The sequence below is a fragment of the Neofelis nebulosa genome, chromosome 16 (genome assembly GCF_028018385.1).
Source record: "Neofelis nebulosa isolate mNeoNeb1 chromosome 16, mNeoNeb1.pri, whole genome shotgun sequence".
Taxonomy (NCBI): domain Eukaryota; kingdom Metazoa; phylum Chordata; class Mammalia; order Carnivora; family Felidae; genus Neofelis; species Neofelis nebulosa.
In genome coordinates, this window is record NC_080797.1 from 47,959,344 (window position 1) to 47,980,893 (window position 21,550).

The window sequence follows — 21,550 nt, forward strand, 5'->3', positions numbered from 1 at the left end:
TCAAATAAAACAACCTTGGTGACCAGATTTGGCCATAGAATGACAAAAAAAATAAATAAATAAAGCGACAGTAATGAAAAATAGTGTGGTATTGGCATAAAAATAAATCAGTGGAACAGAGTCTAAAAATAGACCAATGTATATATGGACAACTAGTTTTTTAAAAAGATACAAGGACAATTCAGTGCAGAAAGGCTGGTCTTCAACAAATGGTGCTAGAAGAAACAGCCATAAACAAATAACAAAAGCAAAAAACTACATTGGATCCACACCTCACATTAAAAAAACACAATAGCGTGCCTGGATGGCTCAGTTGGTTAAGCGTCCAACTCTTGGTTTCCGTTCAGGTGATAATCTCATGGTTCATGAGATCGAGACCCATGTCGGGCTCTGCACTGACAGTGTGGAACCTACTTGGGATTCCCTCTCTTCCTCTCAGGGAGTCCCTGCCTTTCTCTCAAAATAAATAAATTAACATTAAAAAAAATAATAATAACATAAAATTCAAAGACAACCATAAACCTAAATATAAAACCAAAAACTACAAAACCTCTGCAAGAAAACATTAAGAAAAACTTTTTGCAATGCTGCATTAGGTAAAAATTTCTTAGCTATGACCTCAAAAGACACTTCAATAAAGAAGATAAAGGGATGGCAAGTAAGTTCACGAAAGGATGCTTAACAACATTAGTTATAAGACAAATGCAAACTAAAGCCATAATAAATAATTTTTAAAGCCTGTGGATAGATTTTATTAAATTTCATTTATTATTTCATCACCTGGTGCTCTACCTCCTGAAGTAGGGATTCCAACAGCTCTGTTTCTTGTGTTAGAGAGGTCTTCTGACCTATTTAAAAACAGCAAAACACCAACACTGGTTTAAGAATAAAATTAACTTTCACTGAACATAGTCAATAACAAAGAATCAATTTCAATTATGTGAAACTTCACTATAGCTACCCTAAAAAATTTCACCAGAACTTTATTTTTTTTATTTATTTTTTTTTAATTTTTTTTTAACATTTATTTATTTTTGAGACAGAGAGAGACAGAGCATGAACGGGCGAGGGGCAGAGAGAGAGGGAGACACAGAATCAGAAGCAGGCTCCAGGCTCTGAGCCATCAGCCCAGAGCCTGACGCGGGGCTCGAACTCATGGACCGCGAGATCGTGACCTGAGCTGAAGTCGGACGCTCAACCGACTGAGCCACCCAGGCGCCCCTCACCAGAACTTTAAAAGGTTCCATTTAGGGGTACCTGGGTGACTCAGTTGGTTGAGCGTCTCACTCTTGATTCTGGCTCACGTCATGATCTCACAGTTGTGGGAACAAGTCCTGCATTGGGCTCTGCACTAATAGTGCGGAGCCTGCTTGGGCTTCTCTCTCCCTCTCCCTCTGCCCCTCCCCTGCTCGTGCACATACTCTCTAAAATAAGTAAACATTTAAAAAAAAAAAAAGAAAAAGGTTCAGTCTAATATTGTAGTAGCTTTGACAAGGGGATTTCAGAATCAACCATAACTATAGTTCTAGACAAACTGCAATTAAGGTCAATTAAATTCATAAAAGAATACATAATACTATACTCTGGAAAGACATTAAGGTTATTGTTTCTTCTAAAGGAATATAAAAGATCTAGCAAAGTAAATTTTTTACTCAATCAACTCTTCTGAAGTAATTCCCCCCTGCAAAATTTAACTGTGGCTTAAAAAGAAGAATATAGTTAAGTTGGCCAGATGTTACATTACATGTCAGCAAAAGATATGTTCTTTAAACATAAAAACCTGTGAAAACAAAAAACAATGCCCAGACAGGAACAGTCTTAAGAAGCTGGAAACACACAAGAATAAATGAATTATCATTATAGAATTACTATTAAAAAAGTAGGGAAAAAAAAAAGAAAAAACTTTAAAAAAAGGTAGAAATAAAAAAGAATAAGAAGAAATCACTTTACATGTTGGGGGGGAAAAAAAAGATGATGAAAGGCAGGCATGCTTGCCAAATCAGGCCATTTCTAGAAGCATACATACCCAAGAGGTTAGCAGGAGTTATAATAATTAGGTATAATATTATTTGATAAAGGGACATTTAGTAAGTGGAACTTTTATTTTTGAAACCAATCTTTTCCTCCCTAGCCTATTTGATTCTTTCTAGATTGGTTCAAAGCATCAAATATCCCAACAGCATAGAAAACCACTCACCCATTAGTGTTATAAGCTTATTCTTCAGCTGTGTGTCTAATCGTGCAATCATCATCTCCACTGCATTCCTAATTTCCCGAACACGCTCATCTTTTGCATTTCGTACAGCTTCTACATTTCTTTCCTAGAAGGTGAACACGTAAAAAAAATTTGAAGAATTTTTAAAATAGAAGCAAACATACATTAATGCAATCACTGCAATTATTCTTAAAGTCAGTTGATTTCCTCTTTTATGTAAGCCAATAATATTTTTTTTTAAATGTTCATTTAATTTTGACAAAATACAACATACTTTCCTGATAAAAATCCTCAAGAAAGTAGAGACAGAATGAACATACCTCGAGATCATAAAGGCCATATATGAAAAACCCACAATTAATACCATCCTTGAGAAAAACAGACCTTTCCCCCAAAGTTCAGGGACACGACAGGGATATCCACTCTCACCAGTGTTATTCAACATAGTGTTAGATAGCCTCAGCAATCAAACAACAAAAAGAAATAAAAGGCATCCAAATCTGCAAGGAGGAAGTCAAACTCTCACACTTCACAGACAACATGACTGGAACACCCAAGACTCTACCAAAAAACTGCTAAAACTGACCCATGAATTCAGCAAAGTTGCAGGATATAAAATCAATGTACACAAATCGGCTGCATTTCTATACACCAATAATGAAGCAGCAGAAAGAGAAATCAAGGAATCAATCCCATTTACAATTGCACCAAAAACCATAAAATACATAGGAATAAACCTAACCAAAGTGAAAGATATATGCACTAAAAAGTACAGAGAGTTTATGAAAGAAATTGAAGACACAAAGAAATGGAAAAACATTCCATGCTCATGGATTGGAAGAACAAATATTGTTAAAATGTTGACACTACCCAAAGCAATCTACATATTCAATGCAATCCCTATCAAATTAATACCAGCATTATTCACAGAGCTAGAACAAATAATTCTAAAATTTGTATGGAACCAGAAAAGACCCTGAATAGCCAAAGTAATGTAGAAAAAGAAAACCAGGGGCGCCTGAGTGACTCAGGTGGTTAAGCATCTGGCCCCTGATTTCAGCTTAGGACATGATCTCACGATTTGTGGGTTCAAGCCCCACATCCACATCGGGCATGGATGGCATGTATCCTGCTTGGGATTCTCTCTCTGCCCCTCCCCTGCTCATGCTCTCTCTCAAAATAAATAAACTTAAAAAGAAAAAATTAAAACAAAAAAAATTAAAAAGAAAAAAAAGAAAGAGAACCAAAGCTGGAGGCATCCCAATTCCAGACCTCAAGCTATATTACAAAGCTGTAATCATCAAGACAGTACGGTACTGGCACAAAAACAGACACACAGATCAGTGAACAGAATAGAGAACCCAGAAATGGACCCATAAACATATGGCCAACTAATCTTTGACAAAGTAGTAAAGAATATCCAATGGAAAGAAGTCTCTTCAGCAAAGGTATTGGGAAAACTGGATAGCAACATGCAGAAGAATAAACCTGGACCAATTTCTTACACCATACACAAAAATAAACTAAAAATGGATGAAAGACCTAAACGTAAGACAAGAAGCCATTAAAATCCTAGAGAAGGCAGGCAGCAACCTCTTTGACCGTGGCCATAGCAACTTCTTACTAGTCACATCTTTAGAATCAAGGGAAACAAAAGCAAAAGTGAACTATTGGGACTTCATCAAGATAAAAAGCTTCTGCACGGTGAAGGAAACAACCAAAAAAACTAAAAGGCAGCCTACAAAATGGGAGAAGATATTTGCAAATGACACATCTGATAAAGAGTATCCAAAACCCATGAAGAACTCAATACCCAAAAAACAAATAATCTACTAAAGAAATGGGCAAAAAAAAAAAAAAAAGAAATGGGCAAAAGACATGAATAGACACTTTTCCAAATAAGTGGCTAACATCCAGATGGCTAACAGACACATGAAAAGATGTTCAACATCACGTACCATCAGGGAAATACAAATCATAACCACAATGAGATACCACCTCACACTGGTCAGAGTGGCTAAAATGAACAATTCAGGCAACAAAGATGTTGGCGAGGATGTGGAGAAAGGGGAACCCTTTTGCACTGTTGGGAATGCAAACTGGTGCAGCCACTCTGAAAAACAGTATGGACGTTCCTCAAAAAATTAAAAATAGAACTACCCTACAACCCAGGAGTTGCACTACTAGGTATTTATCCAGAGGATAAAAAATGCTGATTTGAAGGGACACATGCACCCCAATGTTTATAGCAGCGCTATCAACAACAGCCAAAGTATGGAAAGAGCCTAAATGTCCACAGACTGATGGATGGATAAAGAAGATGTGGTGTGTGTATGTGTGTATATACACACATATATATAACAATGGAATATTGCTCAATGATGAAAAAGAATGAAATCTTGCCATTTGCAACAACATGGGTGGAAATGGAGGGTATTATGCTAAGCAAAATAAGTCAGTCAGAGAAAGACAAATACCATATGATTTCACTCATATGTGCAATTTAAGAAACAAAAAAGGGAAAGTGAAGAAAAACAAGATAAAAACAAAGAGGGAGACAAACAATAAGAGACTCTTAAATACAGAGAACAGAGGGTGGCTGGCAAGAAGTTGGGTGGGGGGAAGGGCTACATGGGCGATGGGCATTGAGAGCACTTGTTGGAATGAGCACTGGATATTACATGTACATTTAGTGATGAATCACTAAATTCTATTCCTAAAATCATTATTACACTGTATGTTAACTACCTTGGATTTAAATTAAAAAATAAAATTAAATAAATACATAAAAATAAAAAAATAAAGGAGTGTATTAAATAGGGATAAAAATATCAGCATTACCTAACAAAGTATCAAAATATCAGCATTACCTAATAAAGGTCATACTGGAAGAAAAAAAATGTTTACTTATTTGGGGGGCGGGGGGGAGATAACGTGAGCGGAAGAGGGAGAGAGAAGCCAAAGCAGGCCCCTTGCTGTCAGTGCAGAGACTGACACAAGGCTCGATCACATGAACTGTGAGATCATGATCTGAGCTAAAATCAAGAATCAGAGGCTCAACCAACTGAGCCACCCAGGTGCCCCAAGCCAATAATACTTTTTAATTGTTTACATATCAGGAAACTCACTGTTTTAAAAAACTGTGCACTGAACCAAATTAGGAATGATATTCTTAAAAATAAACAAAACATAATAAAGTACATGCTATTTTAACAGCGTAAGACAATTACAAAAAAATTGTTTGGGGAGTCTGGCTGGCTCAGTCAGTGGAGTGTGAAACTCTTGATCTCTGGGTGGTGAGTTTGAGCCCCAGCTGGTATAGAGATTACTTAAAAGTAAAATAAAATCTTAAAAAATAAATGGTTCAGGTACCATATACAAAATACATACATACTCAAAGCCCCAATCATATCTCTGATAGAAAACCACTATACAAAAATAAAAATATATACTAATACCAGGTTCACATCATGCAAAACCCTAGAACAAATAAAAACTCAAAAACCATTATCTATTCTTCCGGCGCCTGGGTGGCTCCATTGGTTAAGTGTCCAACTTCGGCTCAGGTCATGATCTCGCAGTTCATGAGTTTGAGCCCTGCATCGAGCTCTCTGCTGTCAGCACAGAGCCTGCTTTTCATCCTCTCTCCCTCTCTCTGCCCCTCCCCAACTTGCGTGCACGTGAGCGCGTGCTCTCTCACTCTGTCTCTAAAAAATACACATAAAAAGAAAACATATCTATTCTAGTTTACATAGTTTTTAATTTTTTTCAGAAGAGGAAAAAAAATAGAATTTTCAAAGACTCCAGAGTACATTGTAGATTTCACAATAGGATGCTACCAAAATTTAAAAAGCAATCTTTCCTATACTTACTGTTATTATAAATACAAACAATAAGAAAATCAACCTAGAACACCCTCCCTAACAACCAAATAATGTTGCCAAGAGAAAAGAAAAGAAAGGTAGTTAGATGAAGTCCAAAGAGAAGTCTTTCAACTTGTTTATATTCCAAAACTACTTTGTAGGTAGCATACACACCACTCAGAAACACTACTATAAACAATGGTTTGAATCTTCATTCCTGAAAGGGTAAAACAAAGATATCTTAAGTTAGGAATGGTCTGTAAAACTCACTAGTTACAACTGGCCTTCTAGCAACATTAAACAAAATATATTTCAAAAGTACATTCAGTACTTAAATGTTTGAAACTTAACACATTTCCCCAAATAATATTTCAAATGGTAAATAGCTTACCAAAGCTGTTTGACCCATAAGGTATCTAAAGAGTAGTGTTAAATATTACTCTTTCAATTCTGCAGAGTTCTAATTCAAGACATCAGAAACAGTTCATTTATTGGTAGCAGAAACTCTCCCGAAACCTGGGAGTCCAAAGAATGAATGACTTAATGACTTTTTAAAAGTCAGTATTGATTGTTTAGGAGTCAATTATTGACTCTGTATCAAACAGGCTTATTTAACTCATTCATTGATTCTTTATTTCTGCATAAGGCAATTCTCTGGCTCCAACTGTGGAACAGGCCAGGGGTTTAGATGCAAATTCCTTAGCTGTTTGAAGTTGGTAAAACTGACTATAAATATACTTTATCAAATTTTCAAGTATCAATTTCAATATAATTGATTTGTACTGCAAAAACATATATATTATATATGATAAACTATAAAACGGATAATGATCTTTCAGTAGTAGTCTTACCACTTCTTGAACTAAGCTGATCAGTTCCATGAGACGCCGACGAAGTTTGGCTACTTCTTCATTCACTTTAGTAACATGCTGCTCATAAATTTCTGCCAAAGGTTTAAAGGTATGTCCACCATGCTATGTGAAGTAATAAGAATAATTTTAGAACATTTTCTTTTACCTTATTCATTTACATTTCTTTATTAACACTCTATGGATGCTAATAAACTGGTTAGTAGTTTACTTTTTTGGCTGTCTTTACTTTGTTAAAATCAACCAGAGCTTCCTTAAAATCACTTGGCCCATATAGGAAATCCTTAAAGATTGTAGCATAGGGGTGGCTTGGGTGGCTCAGTCAGTCAAGCATCCAACTTTGGCACAGGTCATGATCTCACTGTCCATGAGTTCAAGCCCTACGTAGGGCTCTGTGCTGACAGTCAAAGCCTAGAGCGAGCTTCAGATTCTGTGTCTCCATCTCTCTCTGCCCCTCCTCTGCTTGCGCACTCTCTCTCTCAAAAATAAACATTAAAAAAAATTTTTTTTAAAGAACTGTAGCAAGATGTTTACATTTATCTAGAAATCTTTACTCATTAAAAAGAACCAAAATCTTTAACCATGGTTCCAACCACCTGACACAACTTTATTTGCCACTTTCTTCTTCATCAGCACTAGCCTTTTCAAGTTCTCAAACTTCTTTCCAGTAGGCCTTTGGAAAAGTAACTCCTTCTTACTCAAAAACAATTTTCCTTCATCTTCCCTCCCCAAACTCTTCACCTTTTAATTACTACTCATCCTTGGGAGCTTAGCTCTTACAGGGTCTTACAGGGTCTTACAGGGTCAGGTCCCAAAGTTATTCACAGTTATCAGCACTGCATAAATATCCCGAATACCTATTACGACGATTAAATATACAGAACTGTTTGATATCTATATTGTTTATCACTAAACCGCCAGTCTCTAGCACAACTGAATTAGTAAGACACTGAAAGGACACTGTTAGCAAAGCAATACACTCATTCCTTACGCCACAAAGAATTACTGTAGAGACAGAAGACTCATTAATCCATTTGTATTCAAATAATTTTTGAGGGCTAACAACCAAGTTTCTTTTTTTTTAATGTTTATTTTTTAGAGAGAGGGACAGAGTGCGAGCAGGAGAGGGGCAGATAGAGAGGGGGAGACACAGAATTCAAAGCAGGCCAGCTCTGTGCTGACAGCTCAGATACAGATCTCAAACTCATGAACGGCAAGATCACGACTTGAGCCGAAGTCGGACACTTAACCAACTGAGCCACCCAGGTGCCCCCTAAAACCAATTTTCTGTCCAATTTTAGTACTATAACTTATAACTCTCTTAATATATAGAACTTGAATTTATATTGTAAGAAACTACCTATTAATGGAAAAGTCCTCACTAGCATTGTCTTATCCAACCAAAGCACCTAAACAGTCTCTAAGAAAAAAAGATGTAGATTTTTGCATGTCCACTTAAAGTATAGAAAAGAATGTTTCCATTGCTTCTTACCAAACCCATGCATTTAAGAACTAAATTGTAAGAATTCAATTTTTCTATTCCTCAAATTAGAAACACATTATTCAAATCCTAACAGAAAATTCTATATTGAGCTCTACTCAACCAAGTTGCCTGTCATTCTCTCCCTAAAATATGCTAATGCCCAAAGAGTGATCAATTCTCATTGCTGACAGATATGTCTAGTTGTCTAACAACTTTCTACTCCTACTGTAACTAACTCTCCCCACCAAGAATCTATCGTTTTCTTTTTTTTAACATTTTTGAGAGACAGAGACCAAGCACGAGGAAGAGTGGGAGACACAGAATCCAAAGCAGGCTCCAGGCTCCGAGCTATCAGCACAGAGCCTGACATAGGGCTTGAACTCACAAATTGCAAGATCATGACCTGAGTCGGAGTCGGTCGCCAAACTGACTGAGCCACCCCAGGGCCCCAATAACCTATTGTTTTAATTTTCAAGCCTATTTACATTAATTGTACCTATAAGTACACTTTTAATTAAATATTAATCAGACAATAAGACAACTATGAAATAAAAGCTATTTCCAGGAAAACTAACTTCAATGTTAGACTTGATAAAAGGTACAATACCTTAAAAAACTACTTTTGAATTAGATTGGAAAAGAAAAAAAATTATAAGATCCAGATGTTTGCATTCGTATTGTTTCACAAATACCTAAAGTTATTGTTCCATTTTTTTTTTTTAATTTTCTTTAATGTTTATTCATTTTTGAAAGACAGGGACAGAGCACAAGCAGGAGTGGGGCAGAGAGAAAGGGGAACACAGAATCGGAAGCAGGCTCCAGGCTCTGAGCTGTCAGCACGGAGCCCGACGCAGGGCTCAAACTCACAAACCGCAAGATCATGACCGGAGCCGAAGTCGGACGCTCAACCGACTGATCCACCCAGGCGCCCCAAGTTATTGTTCCATTTTAAAGAAACCAAAATTGGAAATTGTGGCCAGGACATCAGATCAACTGACCTTTAATCAAAGATAAGACCTTGATCCTACAATAAAAGATTTGCTAATGAATATAAATTTTATACATTTTTTTTTAAATGTTTCTTTGTATTTGAGAGAGAAAGAGAGAGACAGACAGTCACAGACATGGGGCAAGCGGGGGAGGGGCAGAGAGAGGAGGAGACAGAATCTGAACTAGGCTCCAGGCTCTGAGCTGTCAGCATGGAACCCAACGCAGGGGCTCGAACTCACAAGCCATGAGATCATGACCTGTGCCGAAGTCGGACACTCAACTGACTGGGTCACCCAGGTGCCCCAAATTTTATAGGTTTTCCATTAAAATATATATTTATGTAAGAGGTAAACATCCCACATCAACATCTCCCACAAAAGAAGTCTGTGGTATGATACCTTCTGCTAAAATCAGACATATTTAATTTTCAACTTTATAAACAAGAGTAAAATATTATTTTCTATCTAAATCAAACAACTATTTCAGTGCTTTCTAGTCTCTAACTAAAAGTAATGTGCTAAATTTGTTCTACTCACCATTCCTCCCCAAAGTGCACACTGATGGCAGATACACTTCTTACAAGTCCAGCAAAATACACTAAGTTTTTCATGGTGATTTTCACATCTATATGTTATGAAAAGAAAATACCATTTAAATTAAATAAATTAAAACTAAAACATAATTACCTCAACAAATTCCTACATTTGGGAAACAGGTCAATCAATTTTAAACAATATCTCAGCAAACAATATAAAATACATTCCATAGCTTTCATAAATTAAGCTAAAGAATCACATGTGGACGCAAATTTTAAGTACTGTTTTCATTAATTGATAAAGACTTTAAAATCATATGAAAAATGCAGACTAATTTCTAAATAAAGTATAAATACAACATCATTTCCTAGCATCACTGTAGAAGATAAGTTCACATTTTGGGCAAATCACATTATGAGTCTATACCTACCCAAACATGTATGCGTGTCCCACATGTGGCCAATGCTAAAAATAATCAAGACACACGCAATTGTATAACGTAATCCCATATTCTCATGAAAAATGAACAGCTCAATTTTAAAAAATGAGTTTCCCCTTAAGTTGTATATCCACATGCAAAACATGAATTTGGACCTGGTTGCGAACTGAACTTCATCCTCCCCAAATTCCTTTTGGAGGCCTAATGTAAATGTATTTGGAGATACGGCCTTTAAGGAGGTGATGAAGGTCAAATGAGGTCATAAGGGGAGAACCCTCACCCCACAAAACTGCTGTCTATACAAGAAGAGAAAGACACCAGGAGTATGTGAGGAGGAGCCTTATCCAAGTCAAAGAGAAAGGCTTCACCAGAAACAACCTTGATAATACATTGACCTTAAACTTTCAGCCTCCAAAACCATTAGAAAATAAATTTCTGTTATGTAAGCCAACCTGTGGTATTCTGTTATGGCAACCCTAGCAGACAAACACCTTTAGCTTATATCATATACAAAATTTAAATCAAAGTAGATCAAAGACCTAAACATAAGACCTAAAACTATGTAACTCTTATAAGAAAACATTAAGGAAAAGCTTCATAAAGGAAAACATAAAGGAGAATCCACAATATTGGATTTGGAAATTATTTCTCAAATATGACACCAAAAGCACATGCAACAGAGGTAAAAAATAAATTAGACTACATCAAAATTTAAAACTTCTGTACATCAAAGGATACAAGAAACAGAGTGAAAGGCCAATCTATGGAATAGGAGACTATATTTGGAAATCCTGTACCTAATAAAGGAGTTAATACCCAAAATACATAAAGAACTACTACAACTCAACAGTAAAAAACAAAAGCAAAAACAAAAACAAAAAAACCTGATTAAAATATGGGCAAAAGACTTTAACACTTTTCTCCACAGATATACAAGTAACCAACAAGCATATAAAAAGATGTTCAACATCCTAATCATCAGATAAATGCAAATCAAAACAACAAGATATTTCTTCATACTCATTAAGATGGCTATTATTAAAAAACAAAACAAGTTTTGGGAAGGATGTGGAGAAATTGGAATCCTGTATATTGTTGGTAGGAATATAAGATGGTACAGCTGCCATGGAAAACACTATGGAGGTTCCTCAATGTATTAAAAACAAAATTCCATATAATCTAACAATACCACTGCCAAGTATATATCCAAAAAAGGGGTGCCTGGCTGGCTAAGTCAATACAGCATGCAACTCTTAGGTTTATTTATTTTTTAGAGAGAGAGAGAGACAGAGAGACAGAGCACTAGCAGGGGAGGGGCAGAGAAAGAGGGGGAGACACAGAATCTGAAGCAGGCTCCGAACTGTCAGCACAGAGCCTGAATTTGGACCTGGAACTTACAAACTGTGAGATCATGACCTGAGCCGAGATGGATGCTTAACCTACTGAGTCACCCAGGCACACCCAGCATGCAACTCTTGATCTCAGAGTTGTGAGTACAAGCCTCACATTGGGTGTAGAGATTACTTAAAAATCCTTAAAACAAACAAACAAACAAAACTTGAAGGCAAGGTTTAGAAAAGATGAACACATTATGAGCATTGTTCACAACAGCCCAAAAGTGAAAGCAACCCAAATATCCAACACATGAACAGATATACAAAATGTGATACAAATACATGGTGGAAAATTAATCAGACTTAAAAAGGAATGAAATTCTGACATATGCTACATTATGCAAAGTCAAGGATGGTAGTAGCAAAAAGACAAATACTGCATAATTTTGCTAACATGAGTAATCCAGAGTAGTCAAACTCAAAGAAACAAAGTGAAATGATGGTTGCCAGGGCTGGTAGGAGAATGGGGAATTATTGTTTGATGGGTGGAGAGTTTCAGATTTCCAAAATGAAAAAGTTCTGGAGATTGGTTGTACAATGTGAATATATTAAACACTATGGAACTGTATGCTTAAAAATAATTACAACAGTAAATTTTATATTTTATATAAGTGTATTTTACTACAATAACAAAATTTTTTTTTTAAGTTTCTGTTGCCTATAAAAGAGACATACTGTTGCATTTCTTAAAAAGATTCTCACTGGGGCCCCTGGGTAGCTCAGTAGGTTTAGCATCCGACTTAGGCTCAGGTCATGATCTTAGCAGGTTTTGAGTTTGAGCCCTGCACTGGGCTCTCTGCTGTCAGCACAAAGGCTGCTTCTGAACCTCTGTCCCCCCTTTCTCTCTGCCTTTCCTTTGCTCATGCTTGCTCTCTCAAAAATAAATACACATTAAAAAAAAAAGAAAAAGCTTCTCACTAATGGAGTACACTGAGCTTAGAGAAAATACCTAAATGTGTCTACATTTTCTCATTTGTAAGTAATCTGAACACCAAAAAGAAATTAATGAAAGTATAAAAAAACGGCATATTAGATAATATCTGTAAGCTCATTTAGCATATTTCCATAGTACCAAATTTAACATAGCTTTTATAATAAAGGAAATTTATCAGAACAATTCTTTATCAATGGCCTATATGCATCTTCAGCAGACCAAGGGGAAGAGGGGCCAGCTGACATCAAGAACAAAGAAGAGAGATTTAGCAAACACTAGCAGTTCCACTCCTTTTATCAGAGGCTCTAATAAAAGAAGCCCAATCAAGAGTTAGAAGGGTCTTTCAAAATAGTGATACTGATACAATGCCAAGAGAAAAATACTTAAGTGTTCACCTATAAAACGAAAAAAATTTTCAATAGTGTCGTTAAAATAACACCTATCAACATCTATGAAATAAACACAAGTTGAGGGCATACTTGTCCTTTTCATTTTCTTCATGTTTGGTGAGACTGCAGAGTTGAAGAGTATCAAGCTGCTGGGTTACTTCTTCTGCCCAACGACAGTTTACTAGTTCTCGTAGCTGGAGTGGAGCACTGGAGAAAAAATATGTACATATACCCCAATTCAGGAATTTGAGATTATTTTCTAACATAAACACATTCCAAAGGTAAATATGTGAGATGATGAAAGTGCTATCAATGGGGAGAATCCTTTCACAATACATACACACACATATCAAATCATCACAAGGTACACTTTAAATGTCTTACAATTTTATCGGCCAACTATACCTCAAAATATTAAAAAACAGAATTACCATATAATCCAGCAATACCACTTCTGGGTATATATCAAAAAAAACTGAAGGCAGGTCTTGAAAAGATGAACACCCATGACCATAGCAGCATTAGTTACCTTAGCCCCAAAGTGGAAGCAATCCAAATGTCCATTACCAGATTAATGAATAGATGGAATGTGATACATATATATGATGCAGTAATAATCAGCCTTAAAAAGGAATGAAACTCTGAGGCTCCTGGGTGGCTCAGTGGGTTAAGCATCCGACTTTGACTCAGGTCATGATCTCACATTTCATGAGTTTGAGCCTCGCATCAAGCTCTGTGCTGACAGCTCGGAACCTGGAGCCTGCTTCAGATTCTGTCTCTCCCTCTCTCTCTGCCTTTCCCCTGCTCACACTCTGTATCTCTCTCTCTAAAAAATAAACATTAAAAGGGGGCGCCTGGGTGGCTCAGTTGGTTAAGCATCCGACTTCAGCTCAGGTCATGATCTCACAGTCCGTGAGTTCAAGCCCCGCGTCGGGCTCTGTGCTGACAGCTCAGAGCCTGGAGCCTACTTCAGATTCTGTGTCTCCCTCTCTCTCTGCCCCTCCCCTGCTCATGCTCTGTCTCTCTCTGTCTCAAAAATAAGTAAAAACATTAAAAAATAAATAAATAAACATTAAAAATTTTTAAAATTTAAAAAAAGGAATGAAACTCTAACATATGCTACAACATGCATGAACTACGACATACAAAGTGAAGGAAGACAGTTGCAAAAAAAAATTATCAAATAAAAACATACTCAAAACAGAGCTCACAACATATTCATACCATATTACTATTAAAATAATAACAGACTGAATGAGAAGTATGGTTTGCAACTTATTTTTACATTAATGTCATTTACAAAAAAATTCCAATTACAGATTGAATTCTCAATACCTTAAAGTTGTACTATCCAAAATGACAGCCACTAGTCACAAGTGACTATTTAAAATTTTAATTATTTTTTTAAGTTTTTTTATTTTTTTGAGAGACTGCAAGCATGCACAAGCAGGGGAAGGGCAGAAAGGGAGGGAGAGAGAATCCCAAGCAGGCTCCACGCTCAGCACACAGAGCCCGACACGGGGCTCAATCTCACAACCATGAAACCATAACCTGAGCTGAAACCAAGAGTCAACGCTCAACTGACTAAGCCACCCAGGCACCCCTAAAATTTAATTAAAATTAAATAAGAATAAAATTTCATGGGGCTCCTGTTTCCCAGGTGCTCAGTCGGTTAAGCAACCAACCTCAGCTCAGGTCATGGTCTTACAGTTAGTTCATGGGTTTGAGCCCCACATTGGGCTCTGTGCTGACAGCTCAGCCTGGAGCCTGCTTCGGATTCTGTGTCTCCCTCTCTCTGTGTCCCTCCCCTGCTTGTGCTCTGTCTCTCTCTCTCAAAAATAAAATAAATATTAAAAAACAATTTATTAAAAAAAGAATAAAATTTAATTATATAGTCAAACTAGATATATTTCAAGTGTTGAACTGCCACTGTTGAACTGTACCCAGTGGAATTAAACAGCAAAGTTACAGAACATTTCCATCATTACAGAAAGTTTCTGTTTGATAGTGCTGGCTTTCTTAAAAGTTAATATAAAAAAAGTAAACAATACATGATGAAAATGGACAACAAATGAGATGAAGTAGTTTAAGCAAAACAAATATAACTAAATATGCCTCAAAAGATGTTCAGTTTCAATCATTTTTTAGAAAAGCATAGTTAATTGGGCCCCTGGGTGGCTCATTCAATTAAGCATCTGACTCTTGGTTTTGGCTCAGGTCATGATCTCATGGTTCATGGGTTCAAGCCCCCATCGGACTCTGCACTGATAGTGCAGAGCCTGCTTAGGATTCTCTCTCCTCTCTGCCCCTCCCCAGCTCACACACAAACTCTTGCTCTCAAAATAAATAAATAAACTTTAAAAAATAAAAAAGCATATTAAAAATGAGATACTATTTTTCATTGAATGGAATGACAAAAAAAAATGATAGATTGATAACCAGTATTGGCAGAGGAAAAGGTACTTTTATATCTATTATTAGGAACGGTAAATGGTAAAAACCTTTCTTTCAATGTAATCTGGCACAATTATATGAAAAAAACAAGAGTGGAAATTAAATGTGTCTGAATATAAGCATATTAAATAAATCAACATATGGTCATACAGTGGATTATTCACACTTTTTAAAAAAATGACATATATGTACATATCTTCAAGGAAGGTCCCACCATATTTTACATGAAAAAAAAAAAACCCAAAATAGAATTATATCACATTTGGGTATTTTGAGAAAAATGTATACATATCAGTATACTCTTAGAAAAATGTCTAGAATACATAATAAAATCTAACCATTTCTTTTCAAAGTGTTATTTAATGAAAAGATTAGGCAGGGAGTATCAGAAATAGAAGTCTTTTTATTTTATTTATCTGTATTAATTAGAAAGTTGGAGAACTTTTCAGTTGTATTTTAATTATAAAAATCAAGAAGTTAAACAATGCTTCTCTAAAAGATGGTAAACAGGGGCACCTGGGTGGCTCAGTCGGTTGGGCATCTGGCTTCGGCTCGGGTCACGATCTCACCGTTCGTGAGTTTGAGCCTGGCATCAGGCTCTGTGCTAACAGCTCTGAGCCTGGAGCCTGCTTTAGATTCTGTGTTTCCCTCTCTCTCTGCCCCTCCCCAGCTCACTCACACTCTCTGGCTCTCTCTCTCTCTCTCAAAAATGAATAAGAACTTTAAAAAAATAAAAGATGGTAAATAACGTACTTAATGCACTCTACATAATTTTTATTTTATTTTTTTAATGTTTATTTATTTTTGAGAGAGAGAGACAGAGTTCGAGCAGGGGAGAGTCAGAGAGGGAGACACAGAATCTGAAGCAGGCTCTAGGCTCCAAGTTGTCAGCACAGAGCCTGATGTGGGGCTTGAACCCACGAACCTTGAGATCGTGACCTGAGCCAAAGTCAGACACCTAACCAACCGAGTCACTCAGGTGCCCCTGCACTCTACATAATTCTAAGTCAGATAAATTAGTTCGCATTTATCTAGACACATTGTTTATTTTCTTTTCAACTGTATTTACAAAAAGGAGAAATGTGACAGAATGCAAAAAAACTCTGAATATTAAGGCACACTTTAATCCCATCACCTTGCTATTTTCCAAATTCACAAATAATCATAGCAAAACACTTACCGGCAATGAGGACATTGAGCTCTCTGCTCTGTCAGCCAGCGCTAAGGAGGCAAAAAATTAGATTTTGATTATAGAAAAATTATTACTTTAATTTGTACATATTGAATACTTAAATACAAAATTTAATGAGTTTAACTCTCTAGTGCTTGTATTAATTACAGAGATACGTACAGAAATAGCATTCAATCTACTATCTCCCTCTCATTATCATTATGATGGGGACAAATTTTCAAAGGGACAGAACTAATTCCAAAACAGTTAAGAAGCTTTTCTCTCATAGGAAAGAAAGTGATCTTAAGAATATGCGATTATCCCAAGGAAGATGTTGATAATCTTCACAAAATCAGTAATAATACAGTAACCACCCCCCCGAAAATAAACCACAGTGACGATTTACTTCCATCTAATCTCTCATAAAATCCCTGAGAAAGTCTAAGGTACTACTAAATTCCTTTCTGAAAAGCTAATTTTGAATATGGATTATGAATTTTGGATATATACATTAGACCTAAAATATGAATAAGCAATACAACAGAACTTTACATCTTAAGAGCTCTACAGTCCAGTAATGTAATTATAAAAAGCTTTTATAAGAGAGTATCTCCACTAAACTTCAAATTCTATTGAGTTAATTGTTTTAATTATTACTGGATAGGGAGTAGTTTTACACCATATACAAAGGAGATGCGAAGATTATTTGAATACCTTTCCAAAAACAACAGGATCATGGTTAAGCTTTTTAAAGTCAAATAATTAACTCAGAAATGAAATTCCCAAGGAAACCTTAAAGGACAACAAAAGGTAAGAGATAATAAGGACAAAGGTACTTCACAGCAAACAATATAAAGCTGGAAGACAAAGAAAACAGACACAAAAGGATTCCTCTATTCTTAATAACCTTGAAGATTATTTCTTTGGTCCCTCAGCAAAAGTAAGATTTGGGTCAGGTTTCTTCCTCTCAAACAATGCTCTGCTAAATCCACAGCACTCTTCTAGGGCTGGTTTCAGCCCACACCTCTCTTGCCTCACCTTCTACCTCACTCTAGGGAACCCAACAAGGTTAAGGCTTTAGGTATATTTATTTCCTCTCTCTCCCCAGGATATTCTTCAACTATATCATTCCTACTCATTCTTTAGATTTCAGTTTATGTCACTTCCTCCAGAAAGCTTGCCCTGACTCTCTACAGACTACCACAGCAACCTGTACTTCTTCCTTTATTGTGCTTATAATACTTTATTACACTGACTTATTTATCGGTCTCCTCTGCCCTGCCAGACTATAAGCTCTCTAAAGGTTGGGACCATGACAGGGAGTGACCAGTCCATATTTTTAAATATGTCTCTCCGTTCCAGTCAAAACAGGCTTATTGCTACACTATACACCACGCTTGGTATATTTGTGTATTTGCTAGTATGTCCCCCCCACCATGTGCTGTCCCATGGGAATGTCCATATTAGGTCCATAAAACTTTCCTAACTATAACAAGCTAGTAATCTTTCCCATCTCTGAATATTTATGGCATTTTTACCTTGTATTCCATAATCTAACTTAATCACAAAATAAATATGGTAATTTTAATACTTTGGGAAAAACAATATTTCTCCCAAACCAAAACCAAAGGTAAGAACGAGCAATACATTATTAATGCACAAGAAGAATTAAAGAAAACAAAAATTATAGTAGAGCAATTCCCCACATTCAATTTAAGAATTTCTCTCCATTAAAATGGAAGAATCACGGCTTTAGACAGTATTCAGACCTGAGTCTGACTCCTAGCTCTAGCACTTACTGACTACAAGACACCAGACATGTGACTGAGCTCAAGTTTCCTCACAGGTAACAAGAGAATCAACATACCTAACTCTGCAAGACTGGACTAGGGAAATTCTCAACAAGAGCCCAGCAAATCGAATTCAACAATATATTAAAAAGACTATACAGCATGACCAAGTGGGATTTACTACCTGGAATGCTGAGATAGTTCATTCAATATAACAACACATCACATTAATAAAATGTAGGAAAAAACCCACATGATCATCTCAACTGATGCATAAAAGGTCTCTGACAAAATCTAATATCCTTTCATGATAAAAACACTCAAGAAAAAGGAACAAAAGAGAACTTCCTCAATTTGATAAAGTCCATACATAAAAGATCCAGAGTGAACATCATACTCAATGGTGAAACACTGAAAACTTTTTCTTTAAGATCAGGAAAAAGACAAAGATGCCCATTTTCACCACTTCTATCCAACACAATACTAAAAATTTCACCGAGAGCAATTTAAGCAAGGAAAAAAAATACAAAAGCATCCCAACTGGAAAAGTAGTAAAATTAATTGTTTGCAATAACATAATCTTGTATGTAGGAAACCCTAAAGGTTCCACAAAAAACTGTTAATATTAATGAACAAAATGAACAAATTCACCAAAGTTGCAGAATACAATATCAACCCACACACAAAAAAAACGCATTTCTATATGCTAGCAATGAAGAATTCAAAGAGGAAATTAAGAAAATACATCTACAACATCAAAGAAAAAAGTAAAATACCTAGGAATAAACTTAACCAAGGAGTTGGAAGATTTATACATGGAAAACTACAAAACACCACTGAAAGAAAGTCCTAAATAAACAGACATCCCATGTTCATGTATTGGAAGATTTAATACTGTTAAAATCCCAATACCACCCAAAGCAATCTACAGTATCAATGTAATTCTTATCAAAACCACAATGGTGCTTTTTACAGAAGTAGAAAAACCCATTCTAAAATTCAAACGGAGGGGCACCTGAGTGGCTCCATCAGTTAACTGTCCTACTACTGATTTCAGCTCAGGTCATGATCTCACCATTTGTGATACTAGGCCCTGTGTCGGGCTCTGAGCTGACTGGACAGAGCCTGCTTGGGATTGTCTCTCCCTCTCTCTCTGTCCCTCCCCTGCTCGTGGCTCTGTCTCTCTCTCTCTCTCAAAATAAACAAATAAACACAAAAAAGAAATTTAAAAAAAAAGGAATAAAACTTTAAATATATAAAGACAAATGTTATATGATTACATTTATATGAAGTACTTAGCTCAGAGACAGAAAGAATAGTGGTTACCGGGACTGGGGAAAAGGGTAATGGATAAACATAAGGAAAGTAGGCATCTCTATCTTTATCCTGATCTTAAAGGAAAATGTTAAGGTACTGCTCCATATCTATGAGAATGGCTAAAATTCAAGACTGAACGTACCAAGTGTGGGCATTAATGTGGAAGAATTAGAACTTTCACACATTGCTGATAAGAATTTAAAATGAGGGGCGCCTGGGTGGCGCAGTCGGTTAAGCGTCCGACTTCAGCCAGGTCACGATCTCGCGGTCCGTGAGTTCGAGCCCCGCGTCAGGCTCTGGGCCGATGGCTCGGAGCCTGGAGCCTGTTTCCGATTCTGTGTCTCCCTCTCTCTCTGCCCCTCCCCCGTTCATGCTCTGTCTCTCTCTGTCCCAAAAATAAATAAAAAATGTTGAAAAAAAAAAAAATTTAAAAAAAAAAAAAAAAAAAGAATTTAAAATGATATTATTTTAGAAAACAGTGTACAATTTGTTAAAGTTAGATATACATCTACCATGTGATCTAGCTCTTCCATTCCTATTTACTTACCTAAGAGAAAAGAAAGTTTAAGCCCATTCAAATACTTGTATATAAATGTTCATAGCAGTTTTCTATGTAAATACCAAAAAGTAGACACAGTTATGTCCATCAACAGGTGAATGGATAAACATATTATGGCATATGCATACAATGGGATGCTACCACTTGGCAATAAAAAGGAATAATATTGATCCACACAACATAGATACATCTCTAAATAATTTTGTTGAGGGGCGCCTGGGTGGCTCAGTCGGTTAAGCGTCCGACTTCGGCTCAGGTCACGATCTCGCGGTATGTGAGTTCGAGCCCCGCGTTGGGCTCTGTGCTGACTGCTCAGAGCCTGGAGCCTGTTTCAGATTCTGTGTCTCCCTCTCTCTCTGACCCTCCCCCCTTCATGCTCTATCTCTCTCTGTCTCAAAAATAAATAAATGTTAAAAAAAATAATAATAATAATTTTGTTGAGTGAAAAAAGCTGGACACATGAGAGAACATAAGATTCCATTTCTATAAAAGTCCAAAAAATGCAAACTTATCTACAGTGACAGAAAGCAGATCAGTGGTTTCCTAGGAATAAGATAAGTGGAGGGAAGGATTACCAAGAGGTACAAAGAAACTTTGGAGGATTATAAGTATGTTCACTATCTTGTAGTGATGGTTTCTCAAGTATATACATTTATCAAACTTACCACACTATACACTTTAAATATGTGCAGCTTACTGTATGTCAATTATATCTAATTTTTAAAAACTCCAATATTAAAAAGAAAACAAAGTCGATATCTACAGGAAATCATAAAATGCTACCGATGCTGAAAATCAAGGAGTCAAAAACAAAACCAAAACTACTTGATGAAAAAGACTGGGGCAAAAAAATGGGTGAAAATACAAAAATAAGAACAGGTAATGATGGACAATCAACTGAGAGTAACTGGAAGAATGAAAGAGACCTGGCCTGAAAATACAGCCAACGTTCCCACTTTTTGGTATATGCGTATAGAAGCACAAGAGAGTCATAGGTAGAGTGCTGGCCTGGGAGTGAGTCCAGTTTTGGTCTGTCCCAAACCACTAGATAACTTTGGACAAGTCTATTCATGGGTCTGGACCTTAGTCTGTTTTATTCAGTGACACAAGCATCTGGCCTGTCATGGATAATTAAATTTCCATGGTC

General features: G+C 36.4%; 1 protein-coding gene across 7 annotated transcripts in view; it reads right to left on the reverse strand.

Moving 5' to 3' along the window:
* Nucleotides 1–21,550, reverse strand: part of TRIM37 (tripartite motif containing 37) — a 148,314-nt gene that overhangs the window by 119,027 nt on the left and 7,737 nt on the right. For all 7 annotated transcript variants that reach the window (XM_058703251.1, XM_058703253.1, XM_058703255.1 and 4 more), the window contains exons 3-8: nucleotides 16,747–16,787; nucleotides 13,203–13,319; nucleotides 9,957–10,044; nucleotides 6,930–7,052; nucleotides 2,198–2,321; nucleotides 781–848 (exon numbers count right to left, since the gene is read on the reverse strand). In XM_058703251.1, coding sequence (XP_058559234.1) covers nucleotides 781–848; nucleotides 2,198–2,321; nucleotides 6,930–7,052; nucleotides 9,957–10,044; nucleotides 13,203–13,319; nucleotides 16,747–16,787 — 561 coding nt within the window. The remainder of the gene's footprint in view (nucleotides 1–780; nucleotides 849–2,197; nucleotides 2,322–6,929; nucleotides 7,053–9,956; nucleotides 10,045–13,202; nucleotides 13,320–16,746; nucleotides 16,788–21,550) is intronic.